The sequence below is a fragment of the Geotrypetes seraphini genome, chromosome 4 (assembly GCF_902459505.1).
Source record: "Geotrypetes seraphini chromosome 4, aGeoSer1.1, whole genome shotgun sequence".
NCBI classification, from domain to species: domain Eukaryota; kingdom Metazoa; phylum Chordata; class Amphibia; order Gymnophiona; family Dermophiidae; genus Geotrypetes; species Geotrypetes seraphini.
Genome location: NC_047087.1, coordinates 137,025,424 through 137,047,922, shown reverse-complemented (window position 1 = coordinate 137,047,922; position 22,499 = coordinate 137,025,424). Strand labels below are relative to the sequence as shown.

The window sequence follows — 22,499 nt, the reverse complement described above, 5'->3', positions numbered from 1 at the left end:
CGCTAAAAACCATGCTACAGTTTTGTAAAAGGGGGGGATAAATTTCAATTCGCTGATTTTGAGTTTACTTCATTCATTATATTTGGTCTTTTTACTACTGTTATGCTATTAACAAAATTGTAAGTTTTATGTTGAACTTGCTGTACACCACTGTGCTTAATAAATCCAAATAAATAAATAAATGATCTTTAAAATGATCTTATTTCATATTTAGGCAAGACCCTACTGTTGCACTTAGAAATCCTGTTGGACATTTGTAAAATACAGATTGAAACAGAGAATAAAATCTCAATTTGTGTCTTTGATAGTGACCAATCCCATTAGTCATACATTTTCATGTTAGCCTACATCTATTTCTTTTATAGCCTTTATTGTGGTCATTTTGTTGTTGCCAGTATGTTTTTATTTGATTAAATAGAAAGCAAAATGAAATGCTTGTGCAAGAACATTTGTTTATTGAACATATTTTAATGTGCTGTAAAAGAAAATAAAAATGTCAGCTGTACGTAGGGCCTGCTGTTTATAAGAGTCCTGGAAAACATTTGAAATATTCCTTCAGTGGAGCTAAAAATCTCTTCAAAATCTTGGGCACAGGCTGAATTTGAAAATCTCTCTTCTTGAAGAACATGGACAAATCCAGGTCCCAGTCTGGCGAGGCATACTTACTGCAAGAGAGAGAGAAAAGAACAAAAAGGCAAGCAGATTCAACTGGAATTCAGAGAAGTGCTAAGAGACATAGATGGCACAATAATAAGATTTTCTTGCATATTCTCTAAGAGCCTAGGGACAAGAGCAGTCTCCTATGTGTTTGGCATGTGTTAGAGCTTGGATATAGGGGACGCAGTCTCTTGCATGCTCTCTTCTTTCCTTTGTTACAGCCTGAGAGCAGGGAAAAAGTAGTCTCATACATATCATCCCCCACCATGAGAATCTGAAATGGATTTCTTGAATAAGACTTTTGTCTTTCTCTTTTAGTTCCTGTTTTATGGTTCTCTAACAAGTCTCAACCACAGAACTGTCTCAACCATGGAACTGTAGTATTAAGATCAACTCTCACAATGAATGCCTATAAACCTCATCCGCTATAATAATTCCCTTAGCGCGCATGCGCACTTCAAAGTTGGTGGGTCTGTGATCCATGGCGCCATGCCCGCACATGTGCAGTGCCTGCCTCAGCTGATTTTCTGATCTCTGACGCTGGCTGACTTCTGACTATGCTGTGCTTGCCGGCTTCCCGACCCTGTTCCTCTGAAACCGGAGACAGGGGAAAGGAGGAGAAGCGAAGCCGGCAAACACAGTGTTAGAGTCCGAAGTTACTTCCTGGCTAGGGCGGCATTGAAGGAAGATAGGGCACGGAGGGAGGCTTCAACTCGCTGCTCCTGCTTGCTTCGGGCCTTCCTCACTGCCAGAAAGTAGGTGGGACCCAGCAGCGACGAAGGACAGCAAGCATGAGCAGCGAGTTGTGAATGCTGCGCTGCCAACAGCTTTGTGAGACCCGAGAGGGGGGGAGAAATGAGAAACGCTGCCAATGGCTGTGTGAGACTGTAGGGGGGGGGAGAAATGCTGCTGATGGCTGTGTGAGACCGCGGGGGGAATGCTGCAGCAGCACCCTTTTGGGGAGACAGAGGAAATGAGGGAGAAGGAAGACCAGGAAGGGGGGGAAGAGAAATGCTGCTGTTGCACAGGGGGTGGTAAAAGGAAGGGAGAGGGATACTGCTGGACAGGGGGGAGGTCAAAGGAGGGGAGAAGGGCTACTGCTGGACAGGGGGAACAGGGAAGGTTTCCTACTGGACAGGGGGGAGAGACAGAAAGAAAGAAATATAGACAGACAGGGGGCCAGGGAGAGAGACAGAAAGAAAGACAGACATAAAGAAAGAAAGGGGACAGAGAGAGAGAAAGAAAGACAAACAGACAGAAAGACAGAGAAAGAAAGAAATGCCTAAGATACACATCTATTCTAGCACCCGTTAATGGGCTAAAAACCTAGTTCTAGTATAATAGGCAAAGTGAGCATGTGGGCCTCACTTTCTCCCTATACTAGCTCTCTCTCAAACATGGGATGTGGTCATAGGAACCAACTTTTTGAAATGATTTGGGGTGGTCAACTTGGCACAAATTACCAAGTACCTAGAAAGGAAATTAAAGCTTGGTGGGTTGTGAACACAACTGGTCAGGCTGCCTTTAAATGAAGAGTATAGTAGTACTCTTGGTGAAATTCCGGGTGACTGAGCAAAGCAGAATTTCTGCAGAATTGCACAGCTGCACAGAATTTACCTGTTTGTGCGCAGGTTCTTCTTCCACAATGATAGGTGTTGCTTCAATGGGTTGCAGCAATGTTGGCGATTCCCAAACACTACTTGCCACTAACCCGGAAGCCTCTCCTCTGCCACAGAAAGGCTTTTGTGTTAGTGGCAGGCAGTGTGTGGGAATTGCTGTCACTGTTGCAATCCATTGAAGCAAAGTCTTAGGGAAGGACAGTTGTCAGTAGGGGAGGGAAAGGATGCTGCACTGGGGATGGAGAGGTGAAGAAGGGTTGGACATGGGGTAGAGGAGAGGAAGGGAGAGATGCAACTAGAGTTGTAAGTGGGGGAGGGGAGGGGAGGAAGGAAAGATGGTGCACATGGGGAAAGGGGAGAGAGGAAGAAGTGTTAGACAATGGATGGAGGAGATGGGAGAGATGTAAAAAAGTGGAGAGGGATAAGAAAGGGAGAAATCTTGCATATGGTGTGAAGGGGAGGAAGAGATTCATGAAGAGGGCAGAGGGAGAAATGTTGGACATGGGGGGAGGGAAGGGAGAAATATTGCATGGGAAGAGAGGAAGAAATGTTGCACATGATGATGGAGAGAAAATATGAGAGATGCTGTATGGGGGGAGGGATAGAGATGTTTGACCCAGAGCACAAGGCGGGAGGAGATAGAGATGGACAGTGGGAAAACCCCCAAAATGTTGGATATGGTAGTGGAAGAGAGCGAATGCTGCATGGGGGGAGGGAGAAGATATACTGGATCCAGAACAAAAGGGGGAGAGAGAGATGTTGGACATGAGGATAGATGAGGAAGGGATAGATACATAGGAGGCAGAGGGGGAAAGACTGTGGAACAGTGGGTAAAGCTACAGCTTCAGCACCCTGATAACACAGCAGATGGAAGCCCTAGTGAAGCAGATCAGAAGCTGCCTGTTTGGAGCACTGCTTTTTCCCAACAGCCTCCGTCACCACTGCTGCTGCTTTGGGAGGCCTGAATGGGGTGGGTTGGTAAGTGCTGCACAGGGGTATAGGAGAGAGGAAAGCTGCTGTACATGGGGGGAAAGAGGAGAAAGGAAGAATTGTTGGACATGGGGTGGAGGAGAGGAAGGGAGAGATGCAACAGATGTAGAAAGGGGTGAGTGGGAGGCAGGAGAGAGTTGGCCAGGAAGAGGAGGCAGGTGAGCAGGAGAAAGTCAGGCAGAGAGAAGAGGAGTCAGGAGAAAAGCAGCAGCAAGTAAGGGGCAGTGGCGAGAGGTAGCTCTGCCCACCTCTCCAACATCATCGGCAGCTGATCTGGAGCTCCCCCTTAAAAGGGGAGGGGCCAATGGTGAGTGAACCAGCGTGTTCAGAGAGCGCAACAGGCAGGAAGGAGAGAGTTGGCCAGGAAGAGGAGGCAGGCGAGCAGGAGAAAGTCGGGCAGAGAGAAAAGGGAGTCAGGAGAAAAGCAGCAGCAAGTGAGGGGCAGCAGCAAGAAGTAGCTCTGCCCACTTCCTACATCATCATCAGCAGCAGCAGCTGATACGGAGCTCCCCCTTAAAAGGGGAGGGGCCAACGGCACTCAGCTGTTCGGCGCGAGTCAAAGGCAAGAGTTAAAGCACTCGCCTTAGTGAGAGCGCTTTTGTGAAGGGCCTTAAGGGACAAGTCACTGCACTAAGGAAATACCAGGGAAGGACACCTACACAGGCAAGTACCACAAGATGAAGTGGCACTCTAGGGGACACTATGGAATGGATAATGAACAATATGTGTTTGTGGAGTATTTTGTGGAGTTTTTCTACAAAAGTGCCTGCTTTTCGTATGATTCTGGGTAACTCTAGGTAGATACAAGCATATGTGTTAGTTAAGGCCACGCCCAATAGAAGTGTACAAAAAGTTGGTGAATAAAAATCTGAATATGGATGTAGCCAAGGCCAGAAAAACACACTACAGATTAATATTAAGGAAAAGCATAATAATATTCTTTTTATGTACTTTGCTATTAAGCTAGATCATAGAGGAAATCAGGATATACATGAACTCCATCTTGAGGTAGTGACTCCATTTTGTTCTCTGTTTTTCTGTGTCTTCTGCTTGGCTTTACTCCATTTTGTGTTCAGCCTATGTCCCTAGTCTTTGTTCAGGTTTTTGCCCGCCTTGAGCTTCCCTCGTGGTCTAATTGATACCAGATGGGCTTGAGCTGGGTATACTGGGCATAATAGAGAAAATTTTCTTGCATTAAATATGAATGAAATACATGGTATGGATGTGGATGAAAGGGGCCTTGAACGGACGAATGAATGGATATATGAAAGAATTTGTACTTAAAGTGAAATGTTTTATATAAGGAACACTAAGGAAAAATCCTAAAGCAACATCTGGAAATAGTTAAGTTAGAATCAGAGACCTGTATCAGTCTCCAGCATAGGAAGGGGGGCACTGGTAGCCCACACTTAGGAATGTGTCAGTGTAACTTGAAACTGTCAGTTTCTGTAAAGCTCAGAGCAAGAGGGGGGAACAGCCCCTCCTTTCTATGGTACTAACAGGGCTATGAAGTTTTCAGCACTTCAAATGCAGTTTCTCCTGAAACAGATAAGTAGGTTTAGATTGAAAGTTTTTGGCTATGTTATATGTTTATGTATATTCAGAAATGAATGTAAACAAAAAATATGATTTTCTGGAACTTTTATTCCATGTTAAAGAGAAGATTTTGTCCAAATTTAAGGACAGCCTCTGTTAATGGATTGGCTGACAGCCAATGATGTCATGCAGGACAAAAGGTATATATTGGGGAGCAACAAATTATCAAGTTGAGATCTTTATTCAGAAGGCCAGTGTTTTGGCACTGTAAATAGCTCCCGATGACGCAACTAATCTTTTGAGTTCCATGATGGAAATAATAAAGGCAATAATTATTTTATTTTAATATAAAAAACTTGCGTCTTGAGTCATTTTCCATGTATTTTTTATTTTTACACACCTTGAGTGAAAGCTAGCAGTTCACTTGGCAACTGCTGCTTAAAGAGTGCGCTGGCGTCCACTTACCCATGCTCAAAGGGCAACAGGACAGACACAAACAGCAGATAAATAAATAAACACAGCAGTTGCGAAGGACAAACACAGCAGACGCAGAGGACGTACACAAAAGAAGCAGGGGTAACAGGTATAAAATTAGGAGAGGGACTGCACAGTAACAGCACCAAGGATGCTACATGCAGCGGGAGAAGGCTTATAGGAAAGAACAAGAAGCATAGAGGACCCAAGAAACAAGGAGAAACCACTTCAGACAACAGACTGGCAAGCAGACAGCAATGAAAGCAGCAGATAGAAGCAGAATGATGAGTTACCCAGTTTTCTGCACCGTTTGCCATATATATGACTACCTCCCCTCCGGGAGGCAGTCTTATAAATGCACTCAATGCAAAGAACTGGAGGGCCTGAAGAAGCAAGTCAGACTACTGGAGGGCAGAGTTCTAGAACTAGAAGCACTTCGAGCAGTTGAGGAGAAGATCAGAGAGGCTGATAACTTCATGACAGAGAGGAACACTGAAGAAGAAGTCAGGGAGGCGAAAAACTTCATGAAAGAGAGGAACATTGAAGAAGTCTGGGAGTTAGAGAAGTTCATCGAGGAGGCATACAGAGAGGCTGTGGAACATCACCAACCACAGAAGAACTGCCAAGATACACCCATAGAGAGTGTACACCGAGGACATGGATCTGCAGTTAGAGAGACAAGAGAAGATAGAGAAGACAGCAATAGTCGTGGGGGACTCCATCATCCGACAAGTCAACAGCCACATAGCAAGAGGAAGAAAGGATTGACTGGTGACATGCCTACCAGGAGCCAAGGTGGAGGATACAGTGAGCCGCATCGACAGGATAATCGACAGTGCAGAAAGGGGGAGATACGGCGGTGGTAATCCACGTTGAGACAAACGACGTGAGTAACAGGAACTACAGCAGGGAAACACTGAAAGACCAGTCCGGATACTAGGAAGGAAGCTGAAGATCAGAACGCCAATGGTAGCTTTCTCGGAGAGCTTGCTGGTACCCAGGGCCTATAGGAAGAGGCAGACAGAACTGCAAGCAATCAACGCATGGATGAGACGCTGGTGTGAGGAATAAGGATTCCACTTTGTGCGCAATGGACGACTTTCTGGGGGAAGAGCAAGCTATACAGGAAGAATGGACTCCACTTCAGCAGAGACGGAACGAGGCTACTCGCAAGCAACATCAAACGAGAAATTAAGAAATTTTTAAACTAAAAAGGGGAAAGCCAACAGTCGATCAAGAGTCGATGGTTCGGGAAATGGTATACCCAGAGGATACCAGGCAAGCAGATTGCAGGGAAGACTTACCGGATCATAGGCAAGATAGAAATCCCAATGGATCGAAAGGGACAGAAGTGAGGGAGACAGAAGGAGGAAGAAAATACAAGAAAGTAACAGGCTACAAACTTAAGTGTATGTACACAAACGCAAGGAGCCTAAGGAATAAAATGAGAGAATTGGAAGCTATAGTACAAAAAGATAACCTAGACATAATCGGCATCATGGAAACATGGTGGAACGAGGACACTGTGCTACTGGGATACAAGCTATACCACAGAGACAGAGTAGGACAAAAAGGTGGGGGTATTGCCCTATGCATAAAAGAGAGAATTGAGTCTACCAGAGAAAACATGTCGGAAATGAACAATAAGGTAGAGTCTCTATGAGCAAAAATACCAGGAACAAATGGAACGGATATGAAGATCGGCATCTACTACCGACCTTCAGGGCAGTCCGAAGAGACTGATGGAGAAATGACAGATGAGATTAAACACAAATGCAAGGGAGGCAACACAGTTATTATAGGCGACTTCAATTTTCCGGGGATAGATTGGAACCTAGGCAACTCCACCTGCAGTAGAGAGACTAAGTTCCTGGAACAACTTGTCATGGAAAATATGAGAGAAAATGCAATTCTAGACTTAATTCTAAATGGACTACGAGGACCAGCACAAGATATAGAAGTAGAAGGGATACTGGGAAACAGTGATCACAACATGATCCACTTCAACCCAGAAACAGGAACAAAAAATTGATCCAGAACAACAGCCACAGCACTGAACTTCTGAAAAGGGAACTACGAAGTGATGAGAGTCATGGTGAGGAAGAAGATTAGGAAGAGGATAAGCACTGTAAATACACTAGAGCAAGCATGGTCCCTTTTTAAGGACACAGTCACAGAGGCGCAAAATCTATATATACTGTATATCAACAAGGGTTACAAGAGGAAGAAGAACAAGGAACCGGCGTGGCTCACTGTAGCAGTGAAGGAAGCGATCAGAGACAAGAAGACTTCGTTTAAGGAATGGAAAAGGACAAAAATGGACTAAAACTGGAAAAAGCACAAACAATATCAAAGCAAGTACCATAAGGCAGTAGAGGGGCCACAAGAGACTACGAGGAAAAAATAGCCAAGAAGGCCAAAAACCTTAAGCCGTTCTTTCGATATATTAAGGGGAAACAACCTGCAAAGGAAGTAGTGGGGCCATTAGATGACCATGGATTAAAGGGAGTACTAAAGGAGGACAAAATCATCCCCGACAAGCTGAACACATTTTTTGCGTCTGTATTTACTGAAGAGGATATATCCAATATACCAGAAGCCGACAGGCTATACACAGAAAATGATGACAGGAAACTGACAGGGATGACGGTCAGTCTAGAAGAGGTCTGCAGACAGATTGATAGGCTTAAAAATGATAAATCCCCGGGACTGGACGGCATCCACCCGAGGGTAATCAAGGAACTGAAAGAGGTTATAGTTGAACTGCTTCAACTAATAGCCAATCTTTCGATCAAATCAGGAAAGATTTTGGAAGACTGGAAAGTGGCGAATGTTGCGCCAATCTTCAAGAAAGGTTCAAAGGGAGAGCAGGGAAACGACAGACCAGTGAGTCTGACTTCGGTACCGGGAAAGATGGTAGAGGCGCTAATAAAGGACTGCATAATTGATCACTTTGATGGACTCAAACTGATAAGGACCAGCCAGCACGGCTTCAGTAAAGGAAGATCTTGCTTGACAAACTTATTGCACTTCTTCGAAGGACTAAATGGGCAGATAGACAAGGGTGACCCGGTCGACATCGTATATCTAGATTTGCAGAAGGCGTATGACAAGGTCCTGCATGAACATTTACTTTGAAAAATTGCAAGCCATGGAATTGAGGGTGATATATTCACATGGATTAAACACTGGTTGGTGGATAGGAAACAGAGAGTGGGGGTGAATGGACAATACTCGGACTGGAAAAGCATCACGAGTGGAGTACAGCAGGGTTCGGTACTCGGGTCTGTGCTCTTCAACATATTTATAAATGACCTAGAAAATGGCACGATGAGTGAGGTGATTAAATTTGCAGATGATACATAGTTATTCAGAGTAGTGAGGACACAGAAGGATTGTGAAGACCTACAAAGAGACATAAATACACTTGTGGAATGGGCAAACGAGGTTCAACGTGGATAAGTGCAAGGTGATGCATGTCGGTTAACAAAAATCATTTGCACGAATACAGGATGCCTGGTGCTATACTCGGACAGAGCCCCCAGGAAAGAGACTTGGGAGTACTTGTAGACAAGTCAATCAAACCATCCATGCAATGTGCGGCAGCAGCAAAAAGGGCAAACAGAATGCTAGGAATGAGTAAGAAGGGGATTACAAACAGATCTGAAAAGGTTATCATGCCATTATACCTGGCCATGGTACGCTCCCACCTGGAATACTACGTCCAACACTGGTCGCCGTACATGAAAAAGGACACAGTACTACTCGAAAGGGTCCAGAAAAGAGCAACAAAAATGGTTAACTGGGGAGTTGCCATACAATGAGAGGCTAGAGAAACTGGGCCTCTTCTCCCTTGAAAAGAGGAGACTGAGAGGAGACATGATCGAAACATTCACGATACTGAAGGGAATTGACTTAGTAGAGAAAGAGATTATTCACCCTCTCCAAGGTAAAGGGAACAAGAGGGCATTCGCTAAAGTTAGAAGGGAATAGATTTCATACAAACATAAGGAAGTTTTTTTTCACCCAGAGAGTGGTAGAAATCTGGAATGCTCTTCCGGAGGCTGTCATAGGGGAAAGCACCCTTCAGGGATTCAAGAAAAAGTTGGATAAGTTCCTACTGGAACAGAACATACGCAGGTAAGGCTAGACTCAAATAGGGCACTGGTCTTTGACCTAAGGGTCACTGTGTGAGCGGACTGCTAGGCACGAGGGACCACTGGTCTGATCTAGCAGTGGCAAATCTTATGTTCTTATGTTGGAGGGGAGGGAAACGTGCATGGAAAAGAGAGAAGGAGAAATGTTGGACATAGGGTGGAGGGCAGAGAGAAAGAAATGTTGCACATGATAATGGAGGGGGAGGAAGGAAAAGATGCTGCATGGAGGGGAATAGAGAGGTTTGACCCAGGGCAATGGCAGGGGGAGAGAGAGAGAGATGGTAGACAGTGGGAAAGAAACAGAAATGTTGGATATGGCAATGGATGGGAAGGTTCAGAGATCGAAGATGGATAGTGAGCAAACTAATGGAAACTCTAATCAAACGTCAATTGGACACGATCCTGTCCGAGTAGTATCTACGAGATCCCCATCAACACGGATTTACAAAGGGAAGGTCCTGCCAATCCAATCTGATCAGCTTTTTTGACTGGGTAACAAGAAAGCTGGATACGGGGAATCCCTAGACATCGTGCACTTGGACTTCAGCAAAGCATTTGATAGCGTCCCACACCGCAGGTTATTGAACAAGATGAGTTCGATGGGATTAGGCGACACATTAACTGCATGGGTTAAGGACTGGCTTAGTGGCAGACTTCAAAGGGTGGTGGTAAATGGCACCCCCTCCGAAACGACGGAGATGATCAGCAGAGTGCCGCAGGGCTCGGTCTTGGGCCCGATCCTATTCAATATCTTCGTAAGTGACTTGGCTAAGGGTCTTCGAGGTAAAATTATGTTATTCGCCGATGACGCCAAACTATGCAACATAGTGGGCAAGAGCACAACAGACAAAAGCACAGTGCCTGACAAGGGCTCTATATCCGAAAGTATGACACATGACCTGCTCCTACTGGAGCATTGGTCAAGGACCTGGCAACTAAGTTTCAATGCCAAAAAATGCAAAGTCATGCACCTTGGCAGCAAAATCCATGCACATCTTACACCCTTAATGGTGAGACCCTAGCAAGGACTGTAGCAGAACGAGACTTGGGGGGTGATCATTAGTGAAGACATGAAGTCTGCCAATCAAGTGGAGAAAGCTTCATCCAAAGCTAGACAAATCATGGGTTGTATCCGTAGGAGCTTCGTCAGCCGTAAGCTCGAGGTCATAATGCCTTTGTACAGATCCATGGTGAGACTCCATCTGGAATACTGTGTACAATTCTGGAGGCCACATTACCACAAAGATGTGCGGAGAGTTGAGTCGGTTCAGAGAATGGCTACCCAGATGGTCTCAGGACTCAAGGATCTCCCGTATGGGGAACGGCTGGATAAGTTGCAGCTATACTCACTCGAGGAACACAGAGAGAGGGGGGACATGATCGAGACGTTCAAATGTAACACGGGCCGTATTGAGGTGGAGGAAGATATCTTTTTTCTTAAAGGTCCCACGGCAACAAGAGGGCATCCGTTGAAACTCAGGGGTGGGAAAATATTTCTTCACCGAAAGAGTGGTTGATTGCTGGAATAGTCTTCCACTAGAGGTAATTGAGGCCAGCAGCGTGTCAGATTTTAAGAAAAAATGGGATTGGCACATGGGATCTCTTCACAGAGGGAGTTAGAGGGTGGGACATTGGTATGGGCAGACTAGATGGGCCGTGGCCCTTTTCTGCTGTCAGTTTCTATGTTTCTATGATGGTGAGCATGGAGAAAGAAGAAAACGTCAAATGGGCAGGAGACTCTGATGAGCGAGTTAACAGAAGACAAACAGAAACCAGAGCCTGGGACCAACATGATCTGAGTAATAAAATAACCAGACAACCAAAGATAGAAAAAGATAGATCTTGTACGTCTAAAACAAAATGCTTTACGAGGGGGAAGTAAGATGGCGGTGGTATAGCCGGCTGCTTTACAATGTAATGTAATGTAATGTAATTTATTTCTTATATACCGCTACATCTCTACGAGCTACAGATTTACCTTCGGGAAGCGTTTTGCTCATCTCATCCAGATGCTTCATTCTAAGAGGAAGGGTGCAATTCGTTTGGACCCCTAACCAATGAGGACTTCCACCCGAATCAAAGATCGATTTTGGAGTATGCTGCAGTTGCCAGTGGTCCGATGTGTTCTGGAGGTCCTGAGCTTTCGTTGGTAGGTGGAGCTGCCGGTGACTTTGGGTTGGAGATATCTCTCTCCTCTCTAGCGTCTATCCCACCACCATGTTCTGATCCTCCCACAGCTCTGTCAGGTGACCCTTGTATGGAAGGAACGTCAAGGGAGACCTTGTTTGAAGCGGCAGTAGCCGAGAGGGAACAAGAACAAGAGCAGAATTTCCAGGGAGCAGATTCGGATGAACTTGGAATTAGAAGGCTTGCCACGGTGACCCTTGAGAGCATATGGGACGCTCTCGAGAGACTAAACTTAACTGTTACAGGATCTTCCCAGGAATTGAAATCTCTTGTAAGTACTCTGGACAATTTGGGAAAGTCATTAAAAGATACCAAAGAAGAGTTTTCTACAGAAACTAAGATACTTAAAGAAAGTCAGAAACTAAGATACTTAAAGAAAGTACAGACAAATTACAGCATGTAACAGAGGGGATTCTGAAAGAAAGAATTCTTTTAAATAGAAAAATTGAACAATTAGAGAACTATAATAGAAGGTTAAATCTATGCTTATTGAATTTTCCAAAATCTCTTGGAGTATCTCCACATGAAATGTTCAAGAAATATTTAATAGAGGTGTTAAAATTTCCCCCTGAGCTTATACCACCAATTAATCGTACATATTTACCTCAAAAAAAGTACCAATTGCATCTACAGAAGGTGAAGGTTTGGAGGCGGTAGAGCTACTAAACCTTACATAGATTTTTGAATCCTCGGTGGTCGTGGAAACAGAGAGAGCCACTTTGTTGGTTTCCTTTGTTTTTGAACAAGATTTGAATTCAGTAATGAGACTATTTTTTGCAATTCCCAGATGTTATTTTATGGAAAGAAAATCTGGATTTTACCTGATGTAACAAGAACTACACAGGAACGGAGAAAGCTGTTCTTAGCAACAAGGACAGAAACATTAGCACTTGGAACAACATTTCTTTTGGCATATCCATACAAATGTTCAATTAAATTCTTAGGTGTTAAGTATATTTTTTATATTCTGGAACAACTTAGATCATTCCTGGATTTGAAGATAATGTCAACTGGGACAGTTTAATAAGAACTTAATGGTAATCATGATTATGGAAATATGAGGACTGTTTATCGTTAAACCATTTTCTTTTTAATATATTCCTCTTTTGAGTTGCTCCTCACTCTTAATATTCTCCCTCTAATGTGATATTGTGGTCTAAGAAAGATTTAATATTTGTTTCTCTTCTTAAAAATTTCTAAGTTTATATGATGGTTTCATTTCTGATTTGCTTGTACAAGAGATCTCTTGTGAAATTATATTAAAACTTCAATAAATAAATAATAAAACAAAAAAACAAAATGCTTTTTGTGGTAAAATGTCTTAACTTTTCTGTCCCCCCTAGGTATATCAAATTGAAAAAACAGGTGTGAACACTATGCCCAGACCCAGATAAGTCTGGTGTTTTCTCGAAAAGTTATCTTGAATACTCAGCTTGAAGAAAACTGAACATTTTTAAAAGAAAGTGTGCACACTAACAAAAAGTTGCAAAAGAAAACCTCTCTTTGGAGGTCTCGTTGCTTTCTTGCGTAGTGTACCCTCCTCACACCAGGACCCAGGAACCATTGAGTCAGGAACCAGGAGCCAAATAGGTAAGTACTCACTAACTTTACACAATTAAAGAGACTACACTCCCTTTATGGTGTAGCTTCTGTGTCCTTCTTCTTCTGGAACCTTTAGCTTACCCTCACTCCCCCCACCCCAAAAATAAATAAATAAATAAATAAAACAAAAGTAAAAGGAATCTCTACTTAGAATTCCCCACCCTTCTAAGCCAGTACCAGCATCCACAGCTTTGCCAGTCTTTCTCACCCAGGCTCAGGTACTGCTTCACCAATTCAGCCTTTACAGCACAGCCAAGTTTGAACCTAGCATCCACAAACAGTGCTGCAACTTCTACCAAGGGCTTTTTGACCAGAGCAGCCTTCCCATACCCACCAGAGACTTCTGCAGCTTAAACCAGAATCAAACCTAAATAAATTCAGTTTCTATGTTTTCCAACTATTTGCCACCTCTTTGATCATGAGAACTTCCATGCTCTCAAAAAAAATCCTCCTTCATGTCATGACTCAACTTCTGCAATGTCATTATGCTGGTCTGCCCCAAACTTCATTAAAGAAACTTCAATCACTTTAAAAAACAGTCATCTGTCTCCTTTGTCATGCCCAGTGGAATTACAATCATGTTAAGAACCAACAAATAGTGGAGGTCCAAAATATTGTTGACTTTGTGATTTGTTTAATAAAATTGCACACCAACAATTTTTTGGACCTCCACTATTTGTTGGTTCTTAACATGATTGTAATGCCACCAGGTTTTACTCCTGGTTTTCGCCATTACAATCATGTTACACATTTACTGAAAAAGCACTACTGGCAGGGAGTGGCCAAGAAGATGGCAGAGTCATTATACTGTTGAGAATGAAAGAAGGTCTACACTACTAATTTGTACCTAGCGGTTACCTCTTAACAATGCCACATACGAAGAAGGGGATTTTGAGGTCAGTTCCCTTGCCAGCCTCTGTATCATCCCCTGTGCAACAGATAATCGATCGTTTTCTCACTGAAGGCCATCCACTAGGTGTTGGGAAGTTGAGTTCAGTGCAAATGAGTGTCTTCTTCTCTAGGTCATGAAACGTCTTTATCACCCCTGTCTTCCAACCCTCTTCGTGTCTGGCATTTGCAGCAACGACAAGCAGTCAGCAGAACTTGCTGTCTGTGAGGCCCCCAAAGGGAGGAAGGTGCCATCAGTTACTAGCTCATTCGAGAGTCAAACTGAAGGAAAACCAGTTTGTGCTATATCCACAGAAATTAATTTAACATCAACTTATTATTAGTCTCTTTAGTATTTAAAAAAGACTTAAATATGGTATTAAGGTTATATTTTAACCACTCTCAGATTCCTTTATGAAGGCCAGATCTGGATTTTTCTTGATGTTACTAAAGCTACTCAAGAAAGGAGGAAATGTTTTTTTATCTGTGAGACAAAAGACTATTAATTTTGGGGCTACTTTCTTTTAGGCTTACCTCTGTAAATACCCGGTCAGATTTGGTGGGAGTAAACATATCTTTTACGCCCCTACACATTTCTTTTTTGGAACTAAAGAAATTGTAGTTGGAATTAAATTGTAGAAGAGGATTGTATATTATGTTAATACCTAAATGTTTCTTCTGAATTTGCCTTTTTGGGGGCCGGTTGCATTAAAAATGATCATTAAGACCATATGGTCATTGTGAGCTGATTTTTTGACCTATTTTTAAATGGCAATCGATGTTCCAACAAGTTTGCATTCAAATGAGTTTTGTGGGTTCGCTGTAATCCCATCTGATCAGTCATTGAGAAAGCAACTCATACGTGCAGAGCCAGCAAGGGAAGCCCCAAAGCAACCTCCTGCCACTCAGCTGTTCGGGGCAGGAAGACTTTTTTTAATGGCACAGATGCTGTCCCCATTTAAAAAAAAATCATGCTTGCCCCCCCTCCCGGTAGCCTCCCACCAAACGACGGCCCCTGAATAAAAAGAATGGCAGGAGGGATGCCCACTCCCTCCTGCTACTGGGTGGCCCACTGCAGAACTGACTCCTGATGCCATGAACCTCTACCCCTTCTCCACCCCTAAACTATGAAAAAAAAAAAAATTGGTAGGGGGATGCCCACTCCCTCCTAGCACTGGGTGGCCCCCTGTGGAACCGAACTCCCATGCCATGACCCCCCCCCCCATGGCAGGACCCCACTCCGTGTACTTTAAAAAAAATCAGCAGGAGGGATGCCCACTCCCTCAGCCACCTGCCCCCCCTCCCCTGGCTCCCTCCTAACTATCTGAAGAAGACAGCAGGAGGGATGCCCAGTGCCTTCTCCCGCAGGCCTGCCTCTCCAAAATGGTGGACCTTCCCCTTCCAATGCACCCTAGGATGCACGTGGAGGGGCTTAAGGCCCTGATTGGCTCAAATACCTAAGGCCCCTCCCATGGGAGAAGCCTTAGATGTCTGAGTCAATCAGGACCTTAAGCTCCTCCCAGTGTATCCCAGGATGCACTGGGCAGGGGGCTTAAGGCCTTGATTGGCTCAAACACCCCTTGGGAGGGGCCTTAAGTGTTTGAGCCAATCAGGGCCTTAGGCCCTCTGCATCCTGGAGAAGCAGGCCTGCAGGCAGGAGGGACTGGGCATCCCTCCTGCTGTCTTCTTCAGATAAGGTAAAGGGGTGAAGTGGGGGGCTGGGGGGCTGAGGCAGGAGGGAGTAGGCATTCTTCCTGGCATGAGGGGTCATGGCATGGGGGTTCATTTCCACCTGGTGGAAGGAGAGAGTGGGCATTCCTTCTGCCACTCTGTAATTTAAAGGTGAGGGGTCCAGGAAGATGGCAGGAGGAAGTGGTCGGCATGGCAATATAGCCTCTGATCCTGTGTTGGTAACACAGGATCAGAGGCTGCAACAGATGCTCTGAAAAGCACGCATTGTGTAATGTAGTACATCAGTCGGCAAAATAACATCGTCGCTAAACCGGTTTAGCGATGATCATTAGATGCACAGTGACCTTAATGCATCTAGGCCTTGGTTTAAATCTTCCCTCTCTATAGTGGTCTAAGGAAGATTTTATTAGTTTTTTTAGGAAAGAACTTTAGTGCTCTTTTATCCCTTCATTAATTTACTTATTGTTTTCTTTCCCGAGGAGATTATAAACGGAGATCACGACAAAAAGCTGGTCCACCTAGAGGCGAGGCGAGAAGACATCCTCCGACAGATAGACAGACTGAAGAGCGACAAATCACCAGGTCCGGACGGCATCCACCCAAGGGTAATAAAAGAACTGAGAAACGAAATAGCGGAAACACTTCGTCAAATATGTAATCTATCTATGAAGACTGGGGAAATACCAGAGGACTGGAAAATAGCAAATGTCACACCCATCTTTAAGAAGGGATCAAGGGGAGACCCAGGAAACTACAGGCCGGTAAGCCTGACCTTGGTCCCGGGAAAGATGATGGAAGCACTGGTCAAGGACACAATCTGCGAGCACATAGAAAAAAATGGACAACTGAAGGAGAGCCAACACGGCTTCTGCAAGGGTAGGTCGTGCATCACGAACCTACTGCACTTCTTTGAGGGAATAAGCAGCCAGATGGATAAAGGGGAAGCCATAGACATCATATATCTTGACTTCCAAAAAGCCTTTGACAAGGTACCCCACGAAAGGCTGCTAAAGAAGCTGTGGAATCACGGGGTGCAAAGGGATGTCCACCGATGGATTAGACACTGGCTGGCGGGCAGAAAACAGAGGGTTGGAGTAAAAGGGCATTACTCAGACTGGCAATGGGTCACGAGCGGAGTTCCACAGGGATCGGTGTTGGGACCGCTCCTATTCAACATGTTTATCAACGACCTGGAGACGGGGACGAAATGTGAGGTCATTAAATTTGCTGATGACACCAAACTCTGCAACAGGGTCAAAACCAGGGAGGATTGTGAGGACCTGCAAAGGGACCTGACGAGACTGGAGGAGTGGGCAAAAAAGTGGCAAATGAGTTTCAACATAGAGAAATGCAAGGTCATGCACGTAGGAAAAAAGAACCCGATGTTCAGCTACAAAATGGGGGGAATATTGCTAGGGGCGAGCAACCTTGAAAGAGACCTGGGGGTGATGGTGGACACAACTTTGAAACCATCAGCGCAGTGTGCGACAGCCTCAAAGAAAGCAAACAGAATGCTGGGCATCATCAAAAAGGGTATCACTACCAGGACAAAGGAAGTTATCATGCTGCTGTATCGTGCAATGGTGCGCCCGCACTTGGAGTACTGTGTCCAGTACTGGTCGCCGTACCTCAAGAAAGACATGGCAGTACTCGAGGGAGTCCAGAGAAGAGCGACTAAGCTGATAAGAGGTATGGAAAACTTTACATACGCCGACAGGTTGAAAATGCTGAGGCTGTTCTCCCTGGAGAAGAGGAGACTTAGAGGAGACATGATAGAAACCTTCAAGATCCTGAAGGGCATAGAGAAAGTGGATAAGGATAGATTCTTCGAACTGCGAGGGACCACGAGCACCAGGGGTCACTCAGAGAAATTGAAAGAGGACAGGTTTAGAACCAATGCTAGGAAGTTCTTTTTTACCCAGAGGGTGGTGGACGCATGGAATGCTCTTCCGGAGGTTGTAGTAGGCGAGAGCACAGTAAAGGGGTTTAAGGAAGGTTTGGATAGGTACCTAAAGGATAAAGGGATTGAGGGGTACAGATAGCAGCAGAGGTAGGTTATAGAAGTAGAGGTAGATTATAAAGGTCAAAAATTCACTTCACAGGTCAAGGACCTGATGGGCCGCCGCAGGAGCTGGCCACTGGGCGAGATGGACCTCCGGTCTGACCCAGTGGAGGCAACTTCTTATGTTCTTTGCCTAGAATTGTCTTGTGATTTAACTCTAAGTTCCAATAGAAATTAAAAATAATAAAAAAGCACCAATGGTACAGCAGAGAATAATATGTACAATCCACAAAGCCACTGGAAGGGCCTGCTGTGACAACTGCAGTCCCTAAAAACATAGGCAATAGATCAGGCTTCCCCAAAGAAATGAGAAGTCCACAAAGCACACCAGGTAGAGCCAGTTCCTGGACACAGGAGTTAAAAGTTCTAATATTTTATTTCAAATTTCAAACTACTCCAACAAAACACTGGAGCCTAAACCCTTTGCACTAGTTGGGTACAGTTGGGTATTAAGACATCTATTCTGTTCAGTAAATTACACTTTGGGTCCTGGTGCCGTTGGCCCGTTTCATTTCTAATTGTTAGTGTTCAATTTCATTTTTTAACGTCTTCAAGTCAGCCAGTGCGGTTTTACTGCGGTTTTATTGGGGCTGTTTGCCTTATGTCATTTTACTACACAATAGGCTAGGCACTCCAGTTTATACAAATAGATGTAAGTCAGGGGTGCCCAATACGTCGATCGCGATTGACCAGTAGCTCAGGAAGGCAACGTGAGTCGATCGCGGAGCCCATCCCAGGCTCCGTGATAGACTCGTGTTGCCGTCCTGATCTACGGGCCGATCAGCCTTCCTCTCCAGTGTTCTCCCTAGGGCCTTTTAGCTGGGCGGTCCGCCCAGCTGTCATCTGCCGCTGCTGAACATTAAAAAAAACAAAAAAAAAACGGCTTGGAGATTTCAGCCCGTAGCGAACTTATGCTCTGTGCTCTAATGTGTGTGTGCCGGCTTCTCTTCTCTTCCCTCCGAAACCGGAAGTTATGTCCGGGGGGAGGGGGGGGAGAAGGGAAGCCGGCACGCACATGTTGAGAGCCCTGAAGCAAGCGTTCACTACGGGCTAATGCGGGAGACAGGTTAGTGAAGCATTTGTTCTTCTTCCTGCAGGGTCCTGCCTACTTTCTGTTTCCATGAAGGCAGGACCCGGCAGCATTTCCCCCAATAGGTTGATCACGATCTTGGGCTGATCAGCCTTCCTCTTCCCGACGGCAGAATTGACGTTGGGGAGAGGAATGCTGGTTGGCCGAAGCAGGGAGAGCTTGGGGCCTGTTATTGGTGGCGTTTGGGTCCTGGTCCCCGATGACAATGGCAGTGGCAGTGGCTTGGGGGAGGGCAGGGAGAAAGAAAGAAAAAGGGCAGGCAGGGAGACAGAAGGAAAGAAGAGAAACAGAAAAAAAAAAGAAAGGGAGGCAGAGAGAAAGAAAGGGCAGGGAAGAGGAAGGAAAAGTTGGGGGAAGGAATGAGGTCTGGAGGAGAGGAAGCATACAGGCTAAAAGAAGGGAAGAAAGATTGTATGCACAGTCAGAAGAAGAAAGTGCAACCAGAGACTCATGAAATCACCAGACAAGGTAGGAAAAATGATTTTATTTTAAATTTAGTGATCAAAATGTGTCTGAATTTATATCTGCTGTCTATATTTTACACTAAGGTCCCCTTTTACTAAACCGCAATAGAGGTTTTTAGCGCAGGGAGCCTATGAGTGTCGAGAGCAGCGCTGGGCATTCAGCGCAGCTCCCTGCGCTAAAAACTGCTATAGTGGTTTAGTAAAAAGGGAGGGGGGTATATTTGTCTATTTTTGTATGGTTGTTACTGAGGTGATAGTGCATAGAGTCATCTGCTTTGACCTCTTTGAAAAACCCTGGAATAGGAATGATAATTAACATTTTCTATGCGTACAGTGTGCTTTGTGTTTTTTTTTTTATTTTATTGTTGGTAGATCATTTTGACTTGGTCATTTAAAAAGTAGCTCGCAAGCCCAAAAAGTGTGGGCACCCCTGATGTAAGTAATATGGAAGATTAAATATATTCAGCTTAGCTGTTTTTAATTCAGTTTTCGTGGGCCTCTTTTTAACACTATTATCTTAGTTTGGCTTTCATGCCGTTGATCTCTCCATGCAGTCTGTCGGCCATTTTTCGTTGCAGTACTTTTCGTTACTTTTTAAGCATTATTAAAGGTTGTTCTTATGCTTTGCCAGAGTTTTTCAACATTTCTATGATTGTTTTTTTACTTCAAACTGTCTTTATAGTTTTCAACACACTATATTATACAGTGAGGAAGCGTTTTTTACATCAGCTTGTTGCTACATTTTCTTTTTTAGTTTCAATATTCCAATATGTTTGTAGCATCATTTATTTATGTATATGACTTGTATGCCTATACATGTTCTAACCCTTTTCTTCCTCCCTCTTTTCTTTCCTCCTTTTTCTCCTTCCCTCCCTCCTTCCCCTCCTCTTCCCTCCCCTCCCCTTCCACCCCTCTTTGCCCATCCCCCTTCCCCCTCTCTCCCTTCCCTCCCCCTTCCCCACCCCCACCCCCACCCCTACTACCCCCACTTCCCCCCTTCCCTATTTTTCTCTATTTTTCTCTTTTCTTCTTCTTCCTTTTTTCTTTCTTTTTTTTCTTTGTTTATATAACTAGAAAACATTCCCTTTTTGGAATTTTGGTGGAATTTATGTGCATGGTAGCATTCTTTGTATATCATCATTTTGTGATTCACAAGGTATGGATTTCATAGATGTTGATGGTCACTGAGCATTTTATGTTTTGATTAATTCCTTTTGGTGTTATTAATTAATTTATGAATTATTTTATAGCTAGTGTTTTATATATCTATGCATTTATGTTCTTTTTTCTCTTCCCCTATGTTTAAATTTTAAATTATACAAACTATTTTAAATAATACAAACTGTTTATGACATAATATGTGCTAATTTTATTTAATATGATACAATATGTGCTAATTTTATTTAATATGATACAATATGTGCTAATTTTATTAAATATGATTTATTGTTATTAATATTTGATATCTTAGTATTGTCTAAATGTGTTTATAATGTATTTATGACATACATTCTTTTGCATTACTATATAACTTTGGTCTTGACGATTTCAATTTATATTCATCATTCACTTATATGTATATATATGTATCCATAGACTCCTGAGGCAGGCCTGTTGACCGAAACATGTATATGTCGAGTCATTGAGTCACAGAGTCGTTTGAATGTACCATTATGACATTGGAGGAATAAAGATTTTCATATTATCAGATGAGTTGGAGGACACTTTTGTAGTGCACATCATTCTGATCTGGACAATTCCATTTTGTTTTGTTGTAGCTTGGAGGTCACTCACATGTTGAGAATATGCTGCCTGCTTGTCCTGGGATAATGTACAGTTACTTACCGTAACAGTTGTTATCCAGTGACAGCAAGCAGATATTCTCACAACCCACCCACCTCCCCGGGTTGGCTTCTTAGCTAGCTAGCTGAACTGAGGAGATGCGCGCCCTGATTCGAGCAGGAGGGCACTCGGGCATGCGCGGTGTGGCACTCGTGAACTTTGAAGTTCTACAAGCAAGTTGCTTGCAAGGCTCTCCGCTACAGGGCTCCGTGGATGACGTCACCCACATTTTGAGAATATCTGCCTGCTGTCCCTGGATAACAACTGTTACGGTAAGTAACTGTACTTTACTGGCATCCTATCCACAGCCCTTCAAACTGACAACTTGCTGTTTCTGCATAGTGTAAATAAGGGAACACAGGAGCTGTAGACTCCAGGGGAGGGCTGAGAGTGCTGGGCCAATCAGGGGCCCAGCAGAAGAAAAAGGCAGTGCTGAAAGGGGAGCTGGCCAATCATGGGACAAGGTAGGCCTGCCAGAAGAGGGGGCCAATGAGAGAGGAGACAGCAGACAGCCAATCACTCAGACCGGTGTAAAATTTGAGCAAATTGAAGAAAGAAGAAGAGTCACTGTCCAGCAACAAGCTTGCACCAATCAGACCCCAGGGAGGAAAAGAATATCATGGGAGACTGGGAAGAAGAAGAGGAAGGCCTGGGGTGGAAGAGAGTAGAGCCATGCTACAGGAGTAAGGAAGAAGCAGGCTAACCGGAAGAAGAAGAAACACAGATGAGCCTGGGTCAGAGCAGAGCTGCAGGCTGCAGGAGGAGGGGATCTGCTGAGAGACTGACCAGTTGCAGGGAGCCTGCTAGAAGAGGTGTGCCCTAGGGCAGTGTTTTTCAACTGCCGGTCCGCAGACCGGTGGCAGTCCACAGAAAATTCCTGCCGGTCCGCGCAGGGCCGGCGAGACCGACGAGGCCGGGTGTATAGCAGAGGTGGTGTTGGAAGGGCCGGATTAAAGGGCAAAAAGAAAGACAATAGCCCCAGGACTTTTCCTCTTGCTTGCATCGCTATAGGCTTTGCCGATCTTGATCCCGCCCCCCTCTGAAGTGACTTCCTGTTTTTGAGGGGCAGGATTGAGACCAGCAGAGCTTATAGCGAATAGCAATGCAGGTAAGAGGAAAGATCCTGTAGCGGGACCACAATTGAAGGTAGGGTAGGTTTGGTCTTTGTTATTGCTGCCAGGGCCGGATTAAAGGGTAGGGCCTGAAATTGTTAAGGGGGCCTCAGAGCCGGCATTAGGG

The 22,499-nt window shown here is 44.5% G+C and overlaps 1 protein-coding gene across 1 annotated transcript in view; it reads right to left on the bottom strand.

Annotated features, from left to right (window-relative positions):
* Positions 1-432: 432 nt before the first annotated feature.
* DNMT3L (DNA methyltransferase 3 like) overlaps positions 433-22,499 on the bottom strand; it is a 182,221-nt gene continuing 160,154 nt past the window's right edge. Inside the window, exon 12 of the mRNA XM_033942929.1 lies at positions 433-665. Coding sequence (XP_033798820.1) covers positions 521-665 — 145 coding nt within the window. The 3' untranslated portion in view covers positions 433-520. The remainder of the gene's footprint in view (positions 666-22,499) is intronic.